We start from the raw sequence: 16,973 nt of genomic DNA, 5'->3' as shown, positions 1-16,973 counted from the left end.
AAATAAATAAATAAATAAATAAATAAAATCTTTGTAAAATAAAATTTAAGAAAGAAAGAAACACCGACATCTATTGACTGATTCCACACCCACTTATTTGGCACCAGCTGGGTACCAATATGGCAGAGCATGCGGTCCCTACCCCATGGGGCTCACTGTCTCGTGAGAAGACAGTCAAACCGGTGACCGGTGACACATAAGTAGATGAGGCCACTGTGGGGCCTGAAGCACAAGCAGGACGGAACTGAGGGGAAGCGGGGAGCCCTTCAGAGGGAGAGGCCAGGGGAGGCCTCTTGCTGCTGCGGCTGGGAGGACGGGCAGCCAAATGTGCAGAGACCGGCGTCAGTCGTGGGCTCCAAGTTCCTGAGGCAGGACCAAGCTTCCAGAACAGAATCCGGGCCAGTGTAGCTGGAGTATATAAGAAGTCCAGTGGGAGGAAGCGTGGAGGTAAAAACCAGCTGGATTAAAAATGGGCATCTTATTCTGGGCAATGGGATGCCACCACCAAAGGCTGGTTTTTTTGTTGTTGTTGTTTTGCTTTGTTTTTTCAAGATGTATTTATTTATTTGAGAGAGAGACTGTGGGGGGCGGGCGGAGGGAAAGGATCTCAAACGGACGCCCCACAGAGTGCGGAGCTGGATGCGGAGGAGCTCAATGTCAAGACCAAAGAGATACGACCTGAGCTGGAACCAAGAGTCAGACACTTAACTGACTGAGCCACCCAGGAGCTCCCAGGGCTATATTCTCTCTCTCTCTCTCTTTTTTTTTTTTTTTAAATAAGAGGAGGGACTTGTCCTTAAGCAGAAATCGGGAAGAAAGGGGAGATATACACATTCCAAGGAGGGGCACGGGTCCAGCAGTGGTAAGGTGAGGGCTTCCCCCACGCTCAGCTCCCATTTCCCCAGTGACATGAGGCTAGGTCATCACTGGGCAGGGGGAGGGGCTAGGAGCAGGACACGTGTCCATTAGACCCCTTCAGGTTTCCAGTGTCCCCATGGAGTCATGATCCAGCCCCAAAGGGGCCGGGGGCCTAATTTGCCCTGCCCTTGAGCTCCTAGGCACCTCCTAGCGGCTTCTTAGGGCGATGACCTGCCCCTCCCCTGTCACTGAAAAGAGCCCAACGAAAGCCTCAGTCATCAAAAGCACAATGTCAGCTACAGCCACCATCATACTCGACATCAGCTTCACGAAGACAGGCTGTCCTGTCCCTGACCTGTGAGTTAACAAGACCCTGTAAGCTAGCATGCTGGGCCCTGAGGAAGGCGCAGTCCTGGGACAGAGCGGGCCGTGCCCCGGAGTTGGAGCCCTTCTGGCTTGTGAGTGCCGGTACTGGAAATGTCTTCCCAGCTCTGATTCATCACCCGGGTAGCCCGAGATCAAGCAGAGTGGAGGACTTTTAGAAACGCATTCGCCACTGTACCTCTGGACGGAGCCCTGAGGTTAGTGTGAGACACCAAGCCCGCCACTGGCCCATGTAATCTCCAGAGCCTGGAGCAGGATCTGTGGGAGGAGGCAGCCAACCCCATCCATAGGGCCTGGAGGGGTGTGGATGGAGATAGGAGGTCACCTGCCCCCAGTACATACCTGAGAGGGGACCAGAGACCCTGGACATTAGCTCTGGGACCTCACCTTTACCAGAGCCTCTGCCCCAGCCCAGGACCCTAAAGGCCTGTGGGCTCCCAGCCAGGCTGCCTGACTCACCGTCCCAGAGTCAGAATCGTGGGCTGGCTCCGTCCTTGAAGGGCTGCTTCTCCCTGTTCCCTGATCTCAGGATGAGCCCTGACCCTGGTCAAAACTGGTCCTGAGCCTGGTGACAAAGATCTCCACCCAGGCCCAGACAGAGCCCCACCCTGGTTCTGGGTTGGGCTCGATCGCCTGCAGAAAACACTCTCTCCTCCATCTGCACTCGGGCTCTGGCTCAGCCCTGGAACTGGGGCCCCTGAGCCTAAAGGGGAGCAGGCCTGGAGAGGGGTTGGCTCAGCACCGGTCACCTCCGCTGTCCTCCTTCTTGGGGAAGCAAACTGTGAAAAAACAAAGCAAAATTAAAACTCACCACTAGCTCCTCCTGGCTTTGGTGACACATCTTTGTCTTAGGAAATAAAGCCTGAAGGCAAAGCACATTTTCTAAGGCCTAACCCCTTCCCACCCTTGCCAGGCTCCCTCTTTGATTTGGAGGATTCTTGCCATAACCATCCCTCCCCACTGTCCAGGGAACACAGGGCTCCCTGTTGCCAGGAGGAGAGGGAGCTGTGAGAGACCCAGGAACTTCATCTGAGAGCCTCAGGGGTGGAGGCCAGAATCCGATCTGGCTTAAAGACTTGGGCAAGATTCTTCCCCTCTCCAGATCTCAGTTTTTCCATCTGCACCGTGAGAGATTTAGCCCGCTGGCCCTGATATCCAAAGTTAGGGAAGCTGACAAAAATTTAGGGCCCCATGTTCAAACATTGGAAGGGTCGTATTTTCTGGATAATTCAGACCCAGGGGATCCACGAGACCGAGGAAACTTTTCCTAAAACATGTACAGGATACCAGGTCCAAGTCTAGGCATACCCTTTTGGCTCAAGTACCTTGGGCTAGTGACTTGACGTCTCTGGGCCTCAGTTTTCTCATCTGTCAAATGGCAATAATACCAAGTTTGTGAGGGTTAAATGAGATGGTAACCAGAAAAGTGCTTTGTAAGCTGTACGGTGCAGTCCTCCTGGGAGAGAGGGGCACTTATTATTGTCGTTTTGGGTTAATGCTCCAGCAGAGCCCAGAAAGTGGATTAGTCTGCCTAAGCTCTCAAGTGGGAGACCTCCTCGAAGTCTCCCCAGGATCCACTACCTCAGCCCTGCCCAGAACCAGCTTGAGCCCAGCATAAGCCTTCTACCCGGATTCCCCACCTCAGAATTAGATAAATCTTCCTCATTGGCCCCTGTGGATCACAGACTTTGGAGCTGGCCCAGCCCTGGGGATCCTCAGATCCCATCACTTTTGTTATTTATTTTTAAGATTGTATTTATTTATTCGTCAGAGAGAGAGGGGGTGGGGGAGAGCACAAACAGGGGAGCAGCAGGCAGAGAGAGAAGCAGGCTCCCCGCTCAGCGGGGAGCCCCATGTGGGACTCAATCTCAGGACCCTGGGGTCATGACCTGAGCTGAAGGCAGATGGTTAACCTACTGAGCCACCCAGGTGCCCCCCATTGCTTTATAGTAGCCCAGATAGGAAAGGGGCTTCCCAGGAGGCCCATAGCATGTTTATGGCAAAGTGAGGCTAAAAGCCAGGCCTTTCCGTCCTACAATACTCTATCATCTAATCTCGGCCCCCAAAACAATGTCCCCAAGTCAGCAGGCCCTGGCCAGGCTGGGGTCTCTGGGAGAGACGGGCTGTCCGGGACACCCCTCCACAGCCTTCATGCTCTGCTGGGCTCCTGCCTCCTCCAGAAAGCCTCCCCTGATTGGCATCCACAAAGCTGAAAGTGAGTTTCCTCCCACCTTCCTCCTTTGACAGAAAACCGGCTTAAAGAGGAACGGTGTCTGCCTGCCTGTCTGCTAACCCGTACACGGAGTTTCTCAGGGTAGACAAGAGCTGGATTCATCTGGGCTCCCCACCACAGGAGCCTACCCCAAAAGGAGGGCAAAGGGAACAAGAGAAGAGGAGACAGCAAATGCTCAGCGCCCTGGGATTGAGGGATCCCAGCGGCCGGGCGGAAGGGAAGAGGATGCGACCGGCGAGGCGGGGGAACATGGAGGCCCCGCCCCCTTGGACGTCAATTCCCGGGGACTCCCTCCCCTCCCCCGCGGCCCATTCCCCTGGGCGGGCTCCTCCCGTGGGAACTGCTGTCTCTGCAGCGGCAGCGGGCTCCCGGCCACCTGGCTGCCAGGAATGAGGCTGGGCAGCGGGAGGGGCGGGCCTGGACGGGGCTGCCCCTTGCTCGAGCTGGAGAGGGGGCGGCTCTGGGCGGAGGCCTGCAGGGAGGGCGGCTGCGTGGGCCCAGGGAGCTGGCAGCATCCTTCTCCTGCCAAGAAGCAGCAGCCGGACAGCACCTGGGAGCTGGTTAGAGATGCAGACTCTCAGGTCCTTCTCCGGACCTGCTGATTCAGAATCTGCATTTTAACAAGATCCCTAGTTGATTCCTATGCACATTCCAATTTGAGAAGTCCTGTTCTAACAAGAGTCTGCCTGTATACTTACAGGTTAAAAAAAAGACACCTACACACTTCCGGTTATAAAATAAATAAGTCACATAAGAGATGTAATGTATGGCATAGTGAGTAGAATTAAGACTACTGTACTATAATTTAAGAATTGCTAAGAGTAGATCTTGAAAGTTCTCACCAAAAGAGAAAAAAATTGTAACGGGTGATAGATGTTAACTAAACTTGTTGTGGCGATCGTTTTGCAGTATACACAAATATCACGTTGTACCTGAAACTTATATTATGTTATATGTCAATTATATCTCAAAATTTTAAAAAGGTTTTATTTGTCAGAGAGAGGGAGAGCGCACAAGACCGAATGAGCCACCCAGTCGTCCCTATATCTCCATTTAAAAAATTAAACCATGAGGGGTGCCTGGGTGGCTCAGTCAGTTAAGCATCTGCCTTTGGCTCCGGTCTTAGGGTCCTAGGATGGAGCCCTAAGCCCTACACTGGGCTAGGGCTCCCTGCTCAGCAGGGAGCCTGTTTCTCCCTCTGCTCCTACACCCTCCCCCCACCCGCCTCACCACGCATGTGCTCTCTCTCTCAAATAAATTAAATCTTTAAAAAAATTAAATCATGAGAAAAAAGACATATATCACCTTCCTTTTATTTTTCCTTTATGTTTCAGATAGGGCATTTTTTCCCCAAGTTAGGAATATATAGATGGAATACATTACCTACGAATTGTATTCCATTACAGGAAAGAAATACTCTAGAATATTTGTTATAAAATGGAATGTGGAGTCGGTGGGGCTGGAAACCCACTGATGAGAACCCTCTCCTATTTTCAGACAGCAACCTCAGCTCTGAGGAGACAGAAATGGGGGCGAGCAGCCCTTGAACTTGGGGAGCTTCTACTCTAGCGTGAGAGAAGAGACAGACTCATATCACTACCTTCCTGAGCCTCAGTTTCCTCACCCATGAAATGGGCATAATTAATCCTCAGTCATTGCTGCTTCTGACAGATTCTAACCAGCTTGGGGACAGGGAGGGGCCTTGTGGGCAGCCTTGAACCTGAGGGAAGTGAAGTGAGGTCCCAGAGTGCCCTGCTCGCAGCTCTGCCTGCTGGGGCCTCTTCCTGTCCTTCAGGATCCAGCCCCCAGCCCTCCTGGTCCTCCCCACTAGAACCTCATCTTCATCTATGGTCTTACCCTTCTTCCTTCCTCTTTGACATCCCCCAAATCACCTGTCTGAACCTTGCTCCCATTTGGCAAATTAGCACTGTTTCCAGGAGGAGCAGCACTCACACACTGGGTCTTTTATGCCCAAGTTACAACTCAAGCTTTTGGCTCCCACTACAGCAGGCTTCCCCAGCTGGAAAACAGGAACCAACTTTCAGTGAACCTGGGGAACACTCAGATTCAAGACCTGCCTCAGCAATCCGGCTGTGGCCACATAGTACCACTCCCTGCAAGACCTGCTTCTAGAAGGTGCTTCTTCCTCCTTTCCTCAAGCACCCCTTCCCTTAGTCCATGACTATTTATTGAATGCCGAATAGCCAGCAACGACAGTTCTGGGAACTGGGGTACACAGAAAACAAAAACAGGCAAATCTTCTGCCCTCCTGGGGCTTCTGTTCTGACAGGGAAAAGGGCAGTAAGTCAACACAGTCTGATGTGTGGATGGCATTGGGGGCTGTGGAAACAACAAAGCAGAGGAGAGGACAGCTGGGGGGGGGGGGGGCGCCATGCTCATTGCTTAGTGCGCGAGGCCTCAGTGAGAAAAAGAAGCTGGAGGAACGGAGGAGAAGCCGGGTGGCTCTCAGGAGTGAGTCCGGCAGATGACAGAGTGATCACAACGGCCCTGAGGTGAGACGGGAGCATCCGGGAGGCCAGTGCACCTGCAACAGAGGAGTGAGGGGAGAGGAGACAAGGCTGGGGGTATCCTGCAGAACCTTGTGATTGGAAGGACTTTGGCTTGCTTCCAAGTGAGATGGAGGCATTAAAATGGCATGATCTGGGGGGCTCAGTTGGCTAAGTGTCCTACTCTTGGTTTCGGCTCAGGGTTGTGGGGTTGGGCCCCACATTGGACTCCCTTCTGGAGTCTACTTGTCCCTCTCCCTCTGCTCCTTCCTTCCCCTTCTCTAAAATAAACAAATGTTGTATAAAGTCTTGGAGGAAAAAATTTAAAGAAAAGTTATAGGATCACTCAGGCTGCTGGGTTGAAAGCAGACTGCAGGAGACAAGCCCAATCGGGCAGAAGGGCGAAAGCCGTGAGGTGGCAGTGGGTTGCGGCCCCGGGGTGAGATGTGGGCAGATTCTGACTGTGTTCTGCAGGTACAGCCAACAAGGCTTGCCGACAAATTTGACATGGGATTTGAGACAAAAAGAAGTAAAAAAAGGGGCACCTGGGTGGCTCAGTGGGTTAAAGCATCTGCCTTTGGTTCAGGTCATGATCTCAGGGTCCTGGGATTGAGCCCGCATCGGGCTCTCTGCTCAGCAGGGAGCCTGCTTCCTCCTCTCTCTCTGCCTGCCTCTCTGCCTACTTGTGATCTCTGTCTGTCAAATAAATATGTCAAATCTTTAAAAAAAATAAAAATAAAATAAAATGGTTTTTTCAGGACGGAACCTCATTGTAAGTAGAGGAAGAGCCGTGGAGATGTTGAGTACAATTAATAATTGAGCCTAGAATTGGAGAGAGAGCTCTGGGCTGGAACAGGCAAAGCTGGGATTTGCCCACACACACATGGCATTTACAGCTTGAAACTGAATGAAATCACCAAAGGAATGAGTGCAGGCAGAAAAGACAAGAAGACCAGGGAGTGAGTTCTGGGCGTTTCACTGTCTAGTGGGTGAGGGAATGAGGAGACACCAAAACAGCAAAATCAGGGCAAGAGACTGCCTTACTTGTCAAGTGCTAAAAACTATTTCAAGGAAGAAGGAGTGATCAGCTGTGCCACAGGCAATCTATAGGTTTAGTGAAATACGTGGATTAAGAATTGACCATTAGAATGGAAGGAATTTTGCAAATCATATATCCAATAAAGAAAGACCTTATATCTAGAATATATAAAGAACTCTTGAAACTCAACCGTAACGTTAAAATAATGTAATTACAAAATGAGCAAAGAATTTAACAGACATTACTCCAAAGACAGAGATGACCAATAAACACATGAAAAGACATTTTTTTATTTACTGGAGAGAGAGAGAGAGCATGCACACAGAAGGAGAGGGAAAAGCAGACTCTGCTGAGCAGGGAGCCCAACACCGGGCTCAATCCCAGGACCCCAGGATCACGACCTGAGCCGAAGGCAGACACTTAATGACTGAGCCACGCAGGCACCCCAGAAGTAATAAAAAATATTCTAAAATTGATTATGGTACTGGCTGACCAACTCTGTGAGTGTGCAAAAAAACACACTGAATTGTATGCGTTATATGGGTAAGTGTACCCTTTGCGAATTATATCTCAATAAAGCTATTACTAAAAGGTTGATGATTGGATTTAGCAATATGAAGGTAACCAAAGGCAGAGGCAGTTTTGGTGCAGTGGTGGGGACAAAGCCTAACTGAACTGTGTTCAAGAAAGAGCAAAATAACCGAAGACCGCAAGCACAGACATTGAAGATTTGCTATATAGAGAAATGGGAAGAACACCTTTGTTTTGTTGGGCTTTGTTGTTGTTGTTGTTTTAAGATGCAAGAAATACTGTTTTCACGTTAACTGGAATGTTTAGAGAAGGAAAAATCACCAGGGTGAAGGTGGTCTCACCTGCTCAAGGACTTCACCCTGGCGACTTACCTGGCACCCAGGTAAGTGCCTGGGAAGCCGTGGGGAGGAAGAAGCGGGTTCAGTCAAGGCACCAGGAGGGAAGCTACAAATGAGGCACAGACCCAGGGATTGGGTAGGCATTGAGAGTCTATGGAAATTTTCCTTTGTGGGACGCCTGGGTGGCTCAGTGGCTTAAAGCCTCTGCCTTCAGATCAGGTCATGATCCCAGGGTCCTGGGATTGAGCCCCACATCAGGCTCTCTGCTAAGAGGGGAGCCTGCTTCCCCCTCTCTCTCTCTGCCTGCCTCTCTGCCTGCGTGTGATCTCTGTCAAATAAATAAATATAATCTAAAAAAAAAAAAAGAAATTCTCCTTTGAGTTCTTCTATTTCCTCAATGTAGGAACCAAGGTCCTCCACTGAGAGGGGACAGGGGAGGAGCTGTCCAGGGTTGAGGTTTTGGGGGGATAGGAATTGTCTCGGGACCTCAGGGGAGTGAAAGCAGCTGGTCCCATGGTAGGCTTGCCAGAGGGTGCTACGGGCCCCTGGAGAGGATAAAGACCCAGATTCGATGTTCAGGTGAGACCTGTCAGCAGGGCTGTCTTTGTCCAGCTTCAGTCAACTGTGGGATACAAACCCAGCTGGATTAACCAGGGTGTGGTTTTGCCAGGTGAGAGCAGCAAGGGGGTGAGGGTGTGTGCAAGGCAGTAATTATAATGATGGTCCATGGAAGCAAAGCTGGTTAAGGAGGCCAGAAACAGTGGGGAAAGGTGGGAGGATTCATGGATTGAAGAGCCTAGGGAATCAGGAGCCATTGCAGTCGAGGTTCTAGAAGCAGTGAGCACGAAAGACAGGAGGTGGTGTTAGGAGGATGGGATACCTGCTATTGAAATTGCACAGGATACTGACAAGGTCCAGGAAAGTGCCTTGGCCATGAGGGGCTGAGGCAGGGTGGAGGACTAGAACCATAGAGGGACCATCTCTGAACAAACCAAGTCATGCTCAGAGACATGACCCTGGCTAGGGCATGAGCCTGGGGTTCAGCTGGACCTGGGTGTGAAGCCTGTCCTTCCAACTGTGGGGCCCTGCGCAAATTAATTTGTTTCTCAGAGCCTTAGTTTCCTCTCATGCAAAGTGAGAGATCACTCCTTTGTCAAAAGATTGTGTTCTGCAGGCACCTGGGTGGCTCAGCTGGTTAAGCGTCTGTCTCTTGATTTCAGCCCAAATCATGATCTCAGAGTCATGAGACAGAGCCCATATTGGCTCTGTACTCTGCATGGAGTTTGCTTGAGATTCTCTTGCTCCCTCTCCCTCTGAACCTCCCCCTGTTCATGCTATAAATAAATAAATACATCCATACATAAAATCTTTAAAAAAAAGAAAAGATTGTGTTCCAAAAATTAGGTAAGAAACTGTATGGAAACGGCCTTCATGTGGTTCCAAACAGGGTGCTCAGTAATGTGGGCTGATTCCAGAATGCTCTTGGCTGGAGTCCAGAGCAGAGGCAGGGCCCGATGTAGAGGCCAACACTCTCTTCAGGACCCCTTCTCCTTCCCATCACTTCGAATCACAGGTGAATGGAAAAACCTGACTCCTATTTCACCGCCATTTTACAGACTAGGAAACTGAGGCCCAGAAAGGGAGAGTGACTTAGCTATGTCACTACAACTCAGTTATCATAGAGAGTAACTAAATCAGAGTAACGAAAATCGGAGTCAGGATTAAGAAGGGAAATATGTATGGGAGGGAAAAGGCTCGCATATAATGTTTGAAAGCCAGATGGACTCTTCAGAAGCTACCCCAGCCTTCATTTCCACCATTCACTGGGACAATTAGAAGTTGCTCTTGGTGCAGGTAAAAACCCTCCTGAGTATACCCCCTGCCGTCTCGCCTTCCTTCTTTCCTTCCTACATTCCCTTAGTTAACTCCCATAGTTAAGTAAACAAAGAAATAAGACATTTCAGATAATGCAAAGAAAATAAAACGGAATGGGAAAGAGAGCAAACATGATATACGTGGAGTGAGAGAGGGAGAGTTTTAAGTAAAATAAGTTTACTTAACTACATTCTTTTTATACTAGAATGTCAGCTCTAGGGTAGGGACCTTACCCATCATATCTTGGGCCTAACCCAGCACCTGGTACACAGTGCTTAGTATATATATGTTGATTGATGAATGCATGAACGAATGAATGAATGAATGGATACATCTTGAGGGTGGTACAGGGCTGTGCCAAGCAGGGTACTGTGATCTGTGCCAACTCTTCCACGAGTAGCAGTTGGAAAATAGGGCTCTGGAGTCAGGAGACCTGGATTCAAGTCCCACCCTGACAATTAGTGGTTGTATGACCATGTCACTTGACTTCTCTAAGCCCCGGTTTCTTCATCGGCAAATTGAGGATAATGATCCCACATCTTGAGCTGTATTTTAGAAATTAGAGGTCATGTATGTAAAGTGACCTGGTACATAGTAGGTCTTCAGTATATGTTAGTTTCCTTTCTCTTCCTTCCTCTGCTGGGGCCATGAAAGTCAAGGGTTTGGGGACTCTGGGTTCAGCAAAGGACGTTTCTCATATATTTCTTCTCTTTCAAAAGAAGGTAAAACAAAACAGTAAGCAACTTCACTGAGGACATTGCAATGACTTGCCCATAGTCACACAATCAAGCAGTAGAGCGAGCAACAGGTCCCCTACCAGGGGGCTGGAGGAAGCCCCTGATCCCAGACAAAAGGGAGGGAGGGGACAAAGGCAGGATCTTGCTTGTGCTGGCCTTCAGAAAGAGGAAGTGATTGCTCTAGTCTGAGAGTCAGGCTCCTGAGTTCTAGGTCCAGGTCTGTCGGAGACAAACTGGTGACCCTGGAATGTAGTTTCTCATCCATAGGTCTTGATTTCCTCTTCTGTAACATTGGGAATATTACTCCCTGCTGAGCCTGCCTTGTAGGACCGGGAAGTATTAGAAGAATGACATTTAATCTAAGAAAAAATATTTTAGTGTTAAATCAAGCAGATTCAATTTGCGAAATCCCACCTCAGGTACGTAGATTTAAAATCAGAAGAAAAAGTGAATTCAAAAGTAACAATAAACCTCATCCCTCTAGGCTCTGTAAAGTGGGAAAGAAAAACATGTAAACATATTATTTCAAGAGAATATATGAAAATGGGGGCGCCTGGGTGGCTCAGTCGTTGAGCGTCTGCCTCCGGCTCAGGTCATGATTCCAGGGTCCTGGAAAGGAGCCCCGCATTGGCTCCCTGCTCAGAGGGGAGCTTGCTTCTCCCTCTCCCATGCCCCCTGCTTGCGTTCCCTCTCTCGCTGTTACTGTCTCTGTCAAATGAATAAATAAAATATTTAGGGGGAAAAAATAATACATGAAAATGTGGGGGTTTTTTTTAAGATTTTATTTACCTATTTGACAGAGAGAGAGATCACAAGTAGGCAGAGAGGAAAGCGAGAGGGGGGAAGCAGGCTCCCCGCTAAGCAGAGAGCCCCATGCGGGGCTCGATCCCAGGACCCCGGGATCATGACCTGAGCCAAAGGCAGAAGCTTCAACCCACCGAGCCACCCAGGCACCCTGAAAATGTTTTCGCAAAAAAAAAGAAAACGTTTTTGTCAACTATAAGTAATCAAATCAAAATTTTAAAAAAATGTTTATTGAACATCTTCTCTGGGACAGAAAAGGAAACTGGCTCAGGAGGGGTTAGTGACTTGCCTGAGGGCACACAGGACCTGATGAGGCTGAGAAGCTGGAAGAAAAGACTTCCACCAGCTGCTCAGGAAGCCCCTACCAGAACCGGCTACAGAGATGGAGCTTCTTAGTGGTCCAACTCTGTTACAGACTCCACGGGTCATTTCCCTCCCGCCCGCCGCTGGAGGGCGCAGTCCCTTTAAGTCTCGGCCTGCCTCCTCGCGGGCCAATCATTGCGAACAGAAGTTCTTTAAGGCCCAAAGGAGGGAATTCTGCCTGGGCCGGAGGGCGGGGCAGGGGCATGCCAGCCAGCCAATCGGAATCTCTCTGGCTACAAGTGACTCACGTGCCAAATTCTGCTGACCAATGGCAGGGGAGTCGAGAGGCGAGGCGCACCCACTGTGTGACAGCTGTCTGGACCAATGGGCATGTCGCCCGCGGCCTATAAGAGTCAGCTGGGCCCTGGGTTACAGGCTCTAGGGTCGGTTGGTCGTCGCCGTCGGAGGTGTGCCCTGAGTTTGCCTCGCCGTCGCTGCTATCCAGTCCCGGCAGCCGCGCCCCTCGCCTTGGCCCCGGCCCAGCTGCTCTCCCTGCCCTTCTCCCCTTAGTCCACCCCCGCCGGTTTCTGCCGTCGGGGCCCCAGGGCCGAGCTAATGATGCCGTCGGAGAGTGGAGCTGAGAGTCTGGACCAGGCAGCTGCGCAGGTGGGGACGGCTGCGGCCTCGGCGGTGGCCACGGCCGCCCCGGCAGGCGGCGGCCCCGACCCGGAGGCCTCATCGGCCTCCCTAGGACGGCACCTGAGTGGGCTAGGCTGGCCACAGGTGAAGCGACTGGACGTGCTCCTGAAAGAACCGATTCCCATTCACGGGCGCGGCAACTTCCCCACTCTGAGCGTGCAGCCCCGGCAGATTGTGCAGGTGAGCGGGCCCTGGGAAGGGGGTGGGGAGTTATGGGGTCTCCAGCCTGACAGATTCTTGTGCTAGGAGGCACCCAGAGTTTGTTCGATTCTCTGCACTGCTAGGGAAAATGAGACTTAGAGATGGACAGGGACTGTAACAAAATCCAACACAGAGCATGAGTAGTAGTAGACCATGCTCCCTCCTTTTGGCTTTCCCTTCCTCTGCCTCAGGAGAGCCTCGATTCCTCCCGCACCATTCACCCTGGCCCTGGTGAGGTAATGGGAGGAGAATGGGGCGGGACTTGGCTGCGGTGGTGCTTGGGGTGGGGTGGGGTGGGGGGCAGCAGGAGAGCGGCCCTGTCTGCTGAGACTAAGGATACCAGGAAGCCCTGGATGGGTAGGTGTGCGTGCTTGGGTTCAAAATAGGTTTTTTTCATCCCCAAATCTTCATCGTTGGGCTTCACCACCCCCCAAGACACACACACACACTCCTTCCTTCTCTGGAGGTTCTTGCGGCAGACTTTGTCCTGTGCTTCCTCAGCCCTGGCTCAAGAACTTTGTGGCTAAGTGGAAAATCCCAGAAATCTCAAAAAGGACTCTGTCCCTCTCAGCTGGGGTTGTGGCAGGAGATTAACTAAGCACCAAACCAGACCTGATGCCTGCGTGGTGGAGGCGACATCGGGTGTCCAGTGTCCTTCCCCAGAACTGGAAGTGAAGGTTGGCCGTGGTGTCTACTGAGGAGCAGAAAAAGAGAATTCTGGTAGCCTTCTCTCCTTCCTTAGATTCCCTCTTCCTTTTACCTAACTTTTGACACCCCTCAAATTGCTCTTTCTTTTTTCTTTTTTCTATTTATTTGACACAGAGAGAGAGAGAGAGATCACAGGCAGAGAGGCAGGCAGAAAGAGAGGGGGAAGCAGGCTTCCTGGCAAGCAGAGAGCCCGATGCGGGGCTTGATCCCAGGACCTTGAGATCAGGACCTGCGCCAAAGGCAGAGGCCTAACCCACTGAGCCATCCCGGTGCCCTTCAAATTGCTCTTTTATCTGTATAACCTAGGTGCTGGTATACTCTGAAATGCCAGAATGGCAATCATTACACCCATTTTGTGGCTGGGGAAGCTGAGGCTCCAAGGGGGGGCTGTCTAAGCTGTCTAAGAGTACCTAAAGAGGTAAAAATCAAACCTGGAGGATCATGGGTCTTCCTGGGAGATACCTGCTCAGGTTCAAGTCTTCCTACCTCTTCCCCACCTCCCAAGACTCAACTTCTAAGTATTAGGGAAGTCTTCTTATAGAAACCAGAAAATCCAGCCACAATTCTTGTATATTTCTGCCAGTAGACGGACTTTCTTTCTGGGGAGCTATCCACAGAAGCTAGTGAAGCCAGCCACTCCCCTGTCTCCTATGGTCTCAGCCTCCACAGAGGAGGAGGGGTGTCTGCTAAGGGATTACCTCGCCCTCCCTCCCAGGGAATGGGAGGGGGTGGGGGCAGATTCCCCAGAACTGACTCACCCACAGCCCCAGTGGTGCTCACTGAGGCATTCCTCCGCTGCCCGCTGTCATGGGGTAATTAGGAAACCAGTTGAGGCTTTTCTTCCCAGGACACTCAGGTCAACCTTGGGGCTCCAACTACTGTCTTTCCAGGACTGTTTCAGACATGAGGGAAGGAGGAGCCCCATGTGGAAACTCCCCTCTGCAGGGACGAAGGGTGCCCTGGAGGGGAAGTCCCTGCCCAGTGCCTTTACTAGTGTCTGCTCTGTGCCAATCCCTAGTCGGGACACCAGGGCTCTAGATATGCCTGGGACCCAGCCTCTCGCCCTTCAGGTGCTCCCTGCCAGGTGGTGAGGACTGTAGGCCAATAGGAAGTGACTTCCTGAGCCCCTAATAGGAGAGTGTTCTAGACTAAGGGCAAAGATATCACAGAGCAGGGAGCTGCTGACTGTGGTGGAGAGAGGCAGCCGATATTTCAGAGCTGGCCTGGGAGGCTGGACATCTGGCTTCAGGACCTAGAGTACTGTCCGTTCCCTTTGCTGGGCCCAGTGTCCCTATCTGTTCAATGCTGAAGAGTTGGACTACTCTACCACACCCTTTCAGGTTCGAGAATCCAAAGGGAACAGTGCCTTCCCCTGGCCTGTACAGTTGCATCCCCAGGGAAGAAGGTCCATCTCCTGGCAGGAATCTGCAGCTGGTAGTTTCACAAACTGGTGGGGGTGCTGGGTGTATATGGGGCGTGGAGAGAGGTGCTTGGTGTGCATGGGGATGAGGGCCATCCGGGCTGCCTATATGAGGAGGTGGGGGGTTGCTGGGGTGGGGTGGAGCGAAGGATGCTAGGTGTGTGTCATGCGGGATGCTGGTTGTCCATGATTTAAGAATTAGAACCTTTCTCCCTCTGTTTTCCCATAAGACTTTGTCTACAGCAGCAATCTGAGCAGCTAGAGATGCTCATCTTGCTTGGACCTGAGCTAGAGGGACCCATTCCCCTGTAGGAGTCTCCCCTGCCCATAACTCTGGGAGGCCCTGTTCTAATTAAACTCAGCCACTTAACTAGCTGTGTGACCTTGGATAAGTCCTTTGCTCTCTCTGGGCCCAGGGAACTGAATGAGACAATCTGATCTCCCTAGTTGCAGCAAGAGGGCCTGCATTAGTCAGCTCCAGATTGGAGTTTTGTGACCTGCTCGCTGACAGCACCCATAGTCCCCCCACCCCCACCCCCACCACCCGCTGTAGGTCTTGGCAGTGGCCCAGGAACAGAGCGATTCTGGGGAGGCCCTTGGCACAGGAGAAAGGAGGGTGCAGCCACTGCCCCCTTCATGGCTGGAAAGTCTGATTCAGGAGACTCTAAGCTGCCCTGCAGTCTTTGGGTGTGGCGGTATCTGGGGTCCGCCTGCCCGGCTGGCTATAGTCACACCTGGGAGAGGGACAACAGCTGCCGGCTGGCTGACACAGCCAGCCCCACGGCCTGACGCAGGCGGTTTAACAAGGGTACTGCTACCTACTCACCAGGCCAGATGCCATGCCCTGGGGTGAGCAGCAGCCTGGGAGCTGGTGCTGGCACTGAGTAAGGCTCCGTCAGCTCTACTGGGATCTGGGGAGGGGGCTGGTCGACTTTGTAAGTCTGGCAGGGTCCTGGGGACAAGGTCTTGTCTGTTTCTCTCCTTGGCCTACATGGGCATAGCTGCCAGCTTCCAGGGTGTGGGTGAGAAGTCCCACAGGCCGGGCTGTAGCAACTGGCCCCTTACCTCCAGCCTTCCCAGTCTATCTGGCCAAGGCATCTCCCAACCCCACCCTCCCATTCCTAACTACCTTGACTCAGCTTTAGTGACTGGAGGGTCGCCCTCACTTTGAAGTTTTGAAAGAGAGGGAGTGTTAGAACTCTAGGGTCTAGTCTCTGCTCCTTCCAAACCCTGGGGGCAATATGAGGGGAGGAGAGTCAGCCACACCTGGATTTGAAGGCGCCTGTACGTGATCTCGGGCAGATGATGACACTTCTGTGAGCCTTGGTTTCCCCGGCTATAACTTGGAGATCATAGAGAATCATCACCCATCTGGGGATCTGGCTGGTTCAGTCAATGAAGCATGTAGCTCTTGATCCCGGGTTGTGAGTTGGAGCCCTATGAGGGGTATAGAAATTACTTAAAAATAAAATCTTTAAAAAGAAAAAAAAAGAGAGAGAGAGAACATCGATTCCTCCATAGATTCTGGTGAGAAGGTCCAGGTATTCAATAGGTGCCTAATGGGTGTTCCTCCCTGCCCTCCCTGCCCCCAGCTCCTCCCACAGCATGTTCCTGATGGCCAGTTGCTTACCCTTGTAGCCATTACAATACCTTCCCCTAGTCTGGGGTCCTCCTCCCGGAAGCCTTCCTGGAGGGAGCCGCCCGCCTCAGATTGCCCCACTGTGGCTTGCCTCCTCAGCACTTAAGTGCATTCTTTGCAGTAATTCCCTGAGAAGAGAGGAGGGCAGCCCAGCCCAGTGCTGGGTGCTGACTTGGCAGCAAGGCGGGGTTGCAGAATCACTCAAGGCAGGAATGCTGCCTGGTCACTTTCAGGACGGTGCCTGGAGTACACTGGGTTGCTGAGAAAACTGAACGTCTGGGCCCAGCTCGGTTCTTCTCCCCCACATGGTCCTAGCCCCAGAAAGATGCCTCTGGCCAAAGGAACAGATTCAAAATTGAAGATGATTGGTTTGCCGGGGTCTGCGGCATCTCTTCCCACTTGGGCTGGGCGCTGAGCGCTTTCTGAGATGATCACCCTCTCCTGTCCCAAGAGCAGAAAGGGTCTGGGTTTTCAGTGCCAGCCCTGCCACTTCTTAATGCCTCCCCACCTCGAATCTCAGGGGTTGCACCACTGCAAACCACAGTTTCCTCCGCTCTAAAACAAGGGCAACATTTGTCTCACAGGGTCCTTGTGCATTAAGATGCATTAAGGTGAGGGACGCCTGGGTGGCTCAGTTGGTTAAGCAGCTGCCTTCGGCTCAGGTCATGATCCCAGCGTCCTGGGATCGAGTCCCACA

The 16,973-nt window shown here is 51.7% G+C and overlaps 1 protein-coding gene and 1 long non-coding RNA gene across 4 annotated transcripts in view; one reads left to right on the top strand and one right to left on the bottom strand.

Annotated features, from left to right (window-relative positions):
- Positions 1–11,578: 11,578 nt before the first annotated feature.
- Positions 11,579–16,973, top strand: part of TENT5B (terminal nucleotidyltransferase 5B) — an 8,173-nt gene continuing 2,778 nt past the window's right edge. The window contains exon 1 of the mRNA XM_059376789.1: positions 11,579–12,488. Within this exon, the coding sequence (XP_059232772.1) occupies positions 12,225–12,488 (264 nt within the window). The 5' untranslated portion in view covers positions 11,579–12,224. The remainder of the gene's footprint in view (positions 12,489–16,973) is intronic.
- Positions 12,413–16,935, bottom strand: LOC132001861 (uncharacterized). Of its 3 annotated transcripts, none has more exons than XR_009399701.1 (4): positions 16,268–16,935; positions 15,904–16,074; positions 13,122–13,203; positions 12,413–12,499 (listed from the first exon to the last, which is right to left on the bottom strand). It is a non-coding gene; the product is annotated as an uncharacterized LOC132001861 (long non-coding RNA). The 3 variants fall into 3 exon arrangements; XR_009399700.1 differs by having other exon boundaries at positions 16,288–16,935; XR_009399699.1 differs by having other exon boundaries at positions 15,904–16,935.

Source organism: Mustela nigripes, chromosome 14, assembly GCF_022355385.1.
Source record: "Mustela nigripes isolate SB6536 chromosome 14, MUSNIG.SB6536, whole genome shotgun sequence".
In the NCBI taxonomy this organism is placed as follows: Eukaryota; Metazoa; Chordata; class Mammalia; order Carnivora; family Mustelidae; genus Mustela; species Mustela nigripes.
Note: the sequence above shows the minus strand (reverse complement) of the source record. Positions and strands in the feature narration are given on the sequence as shown.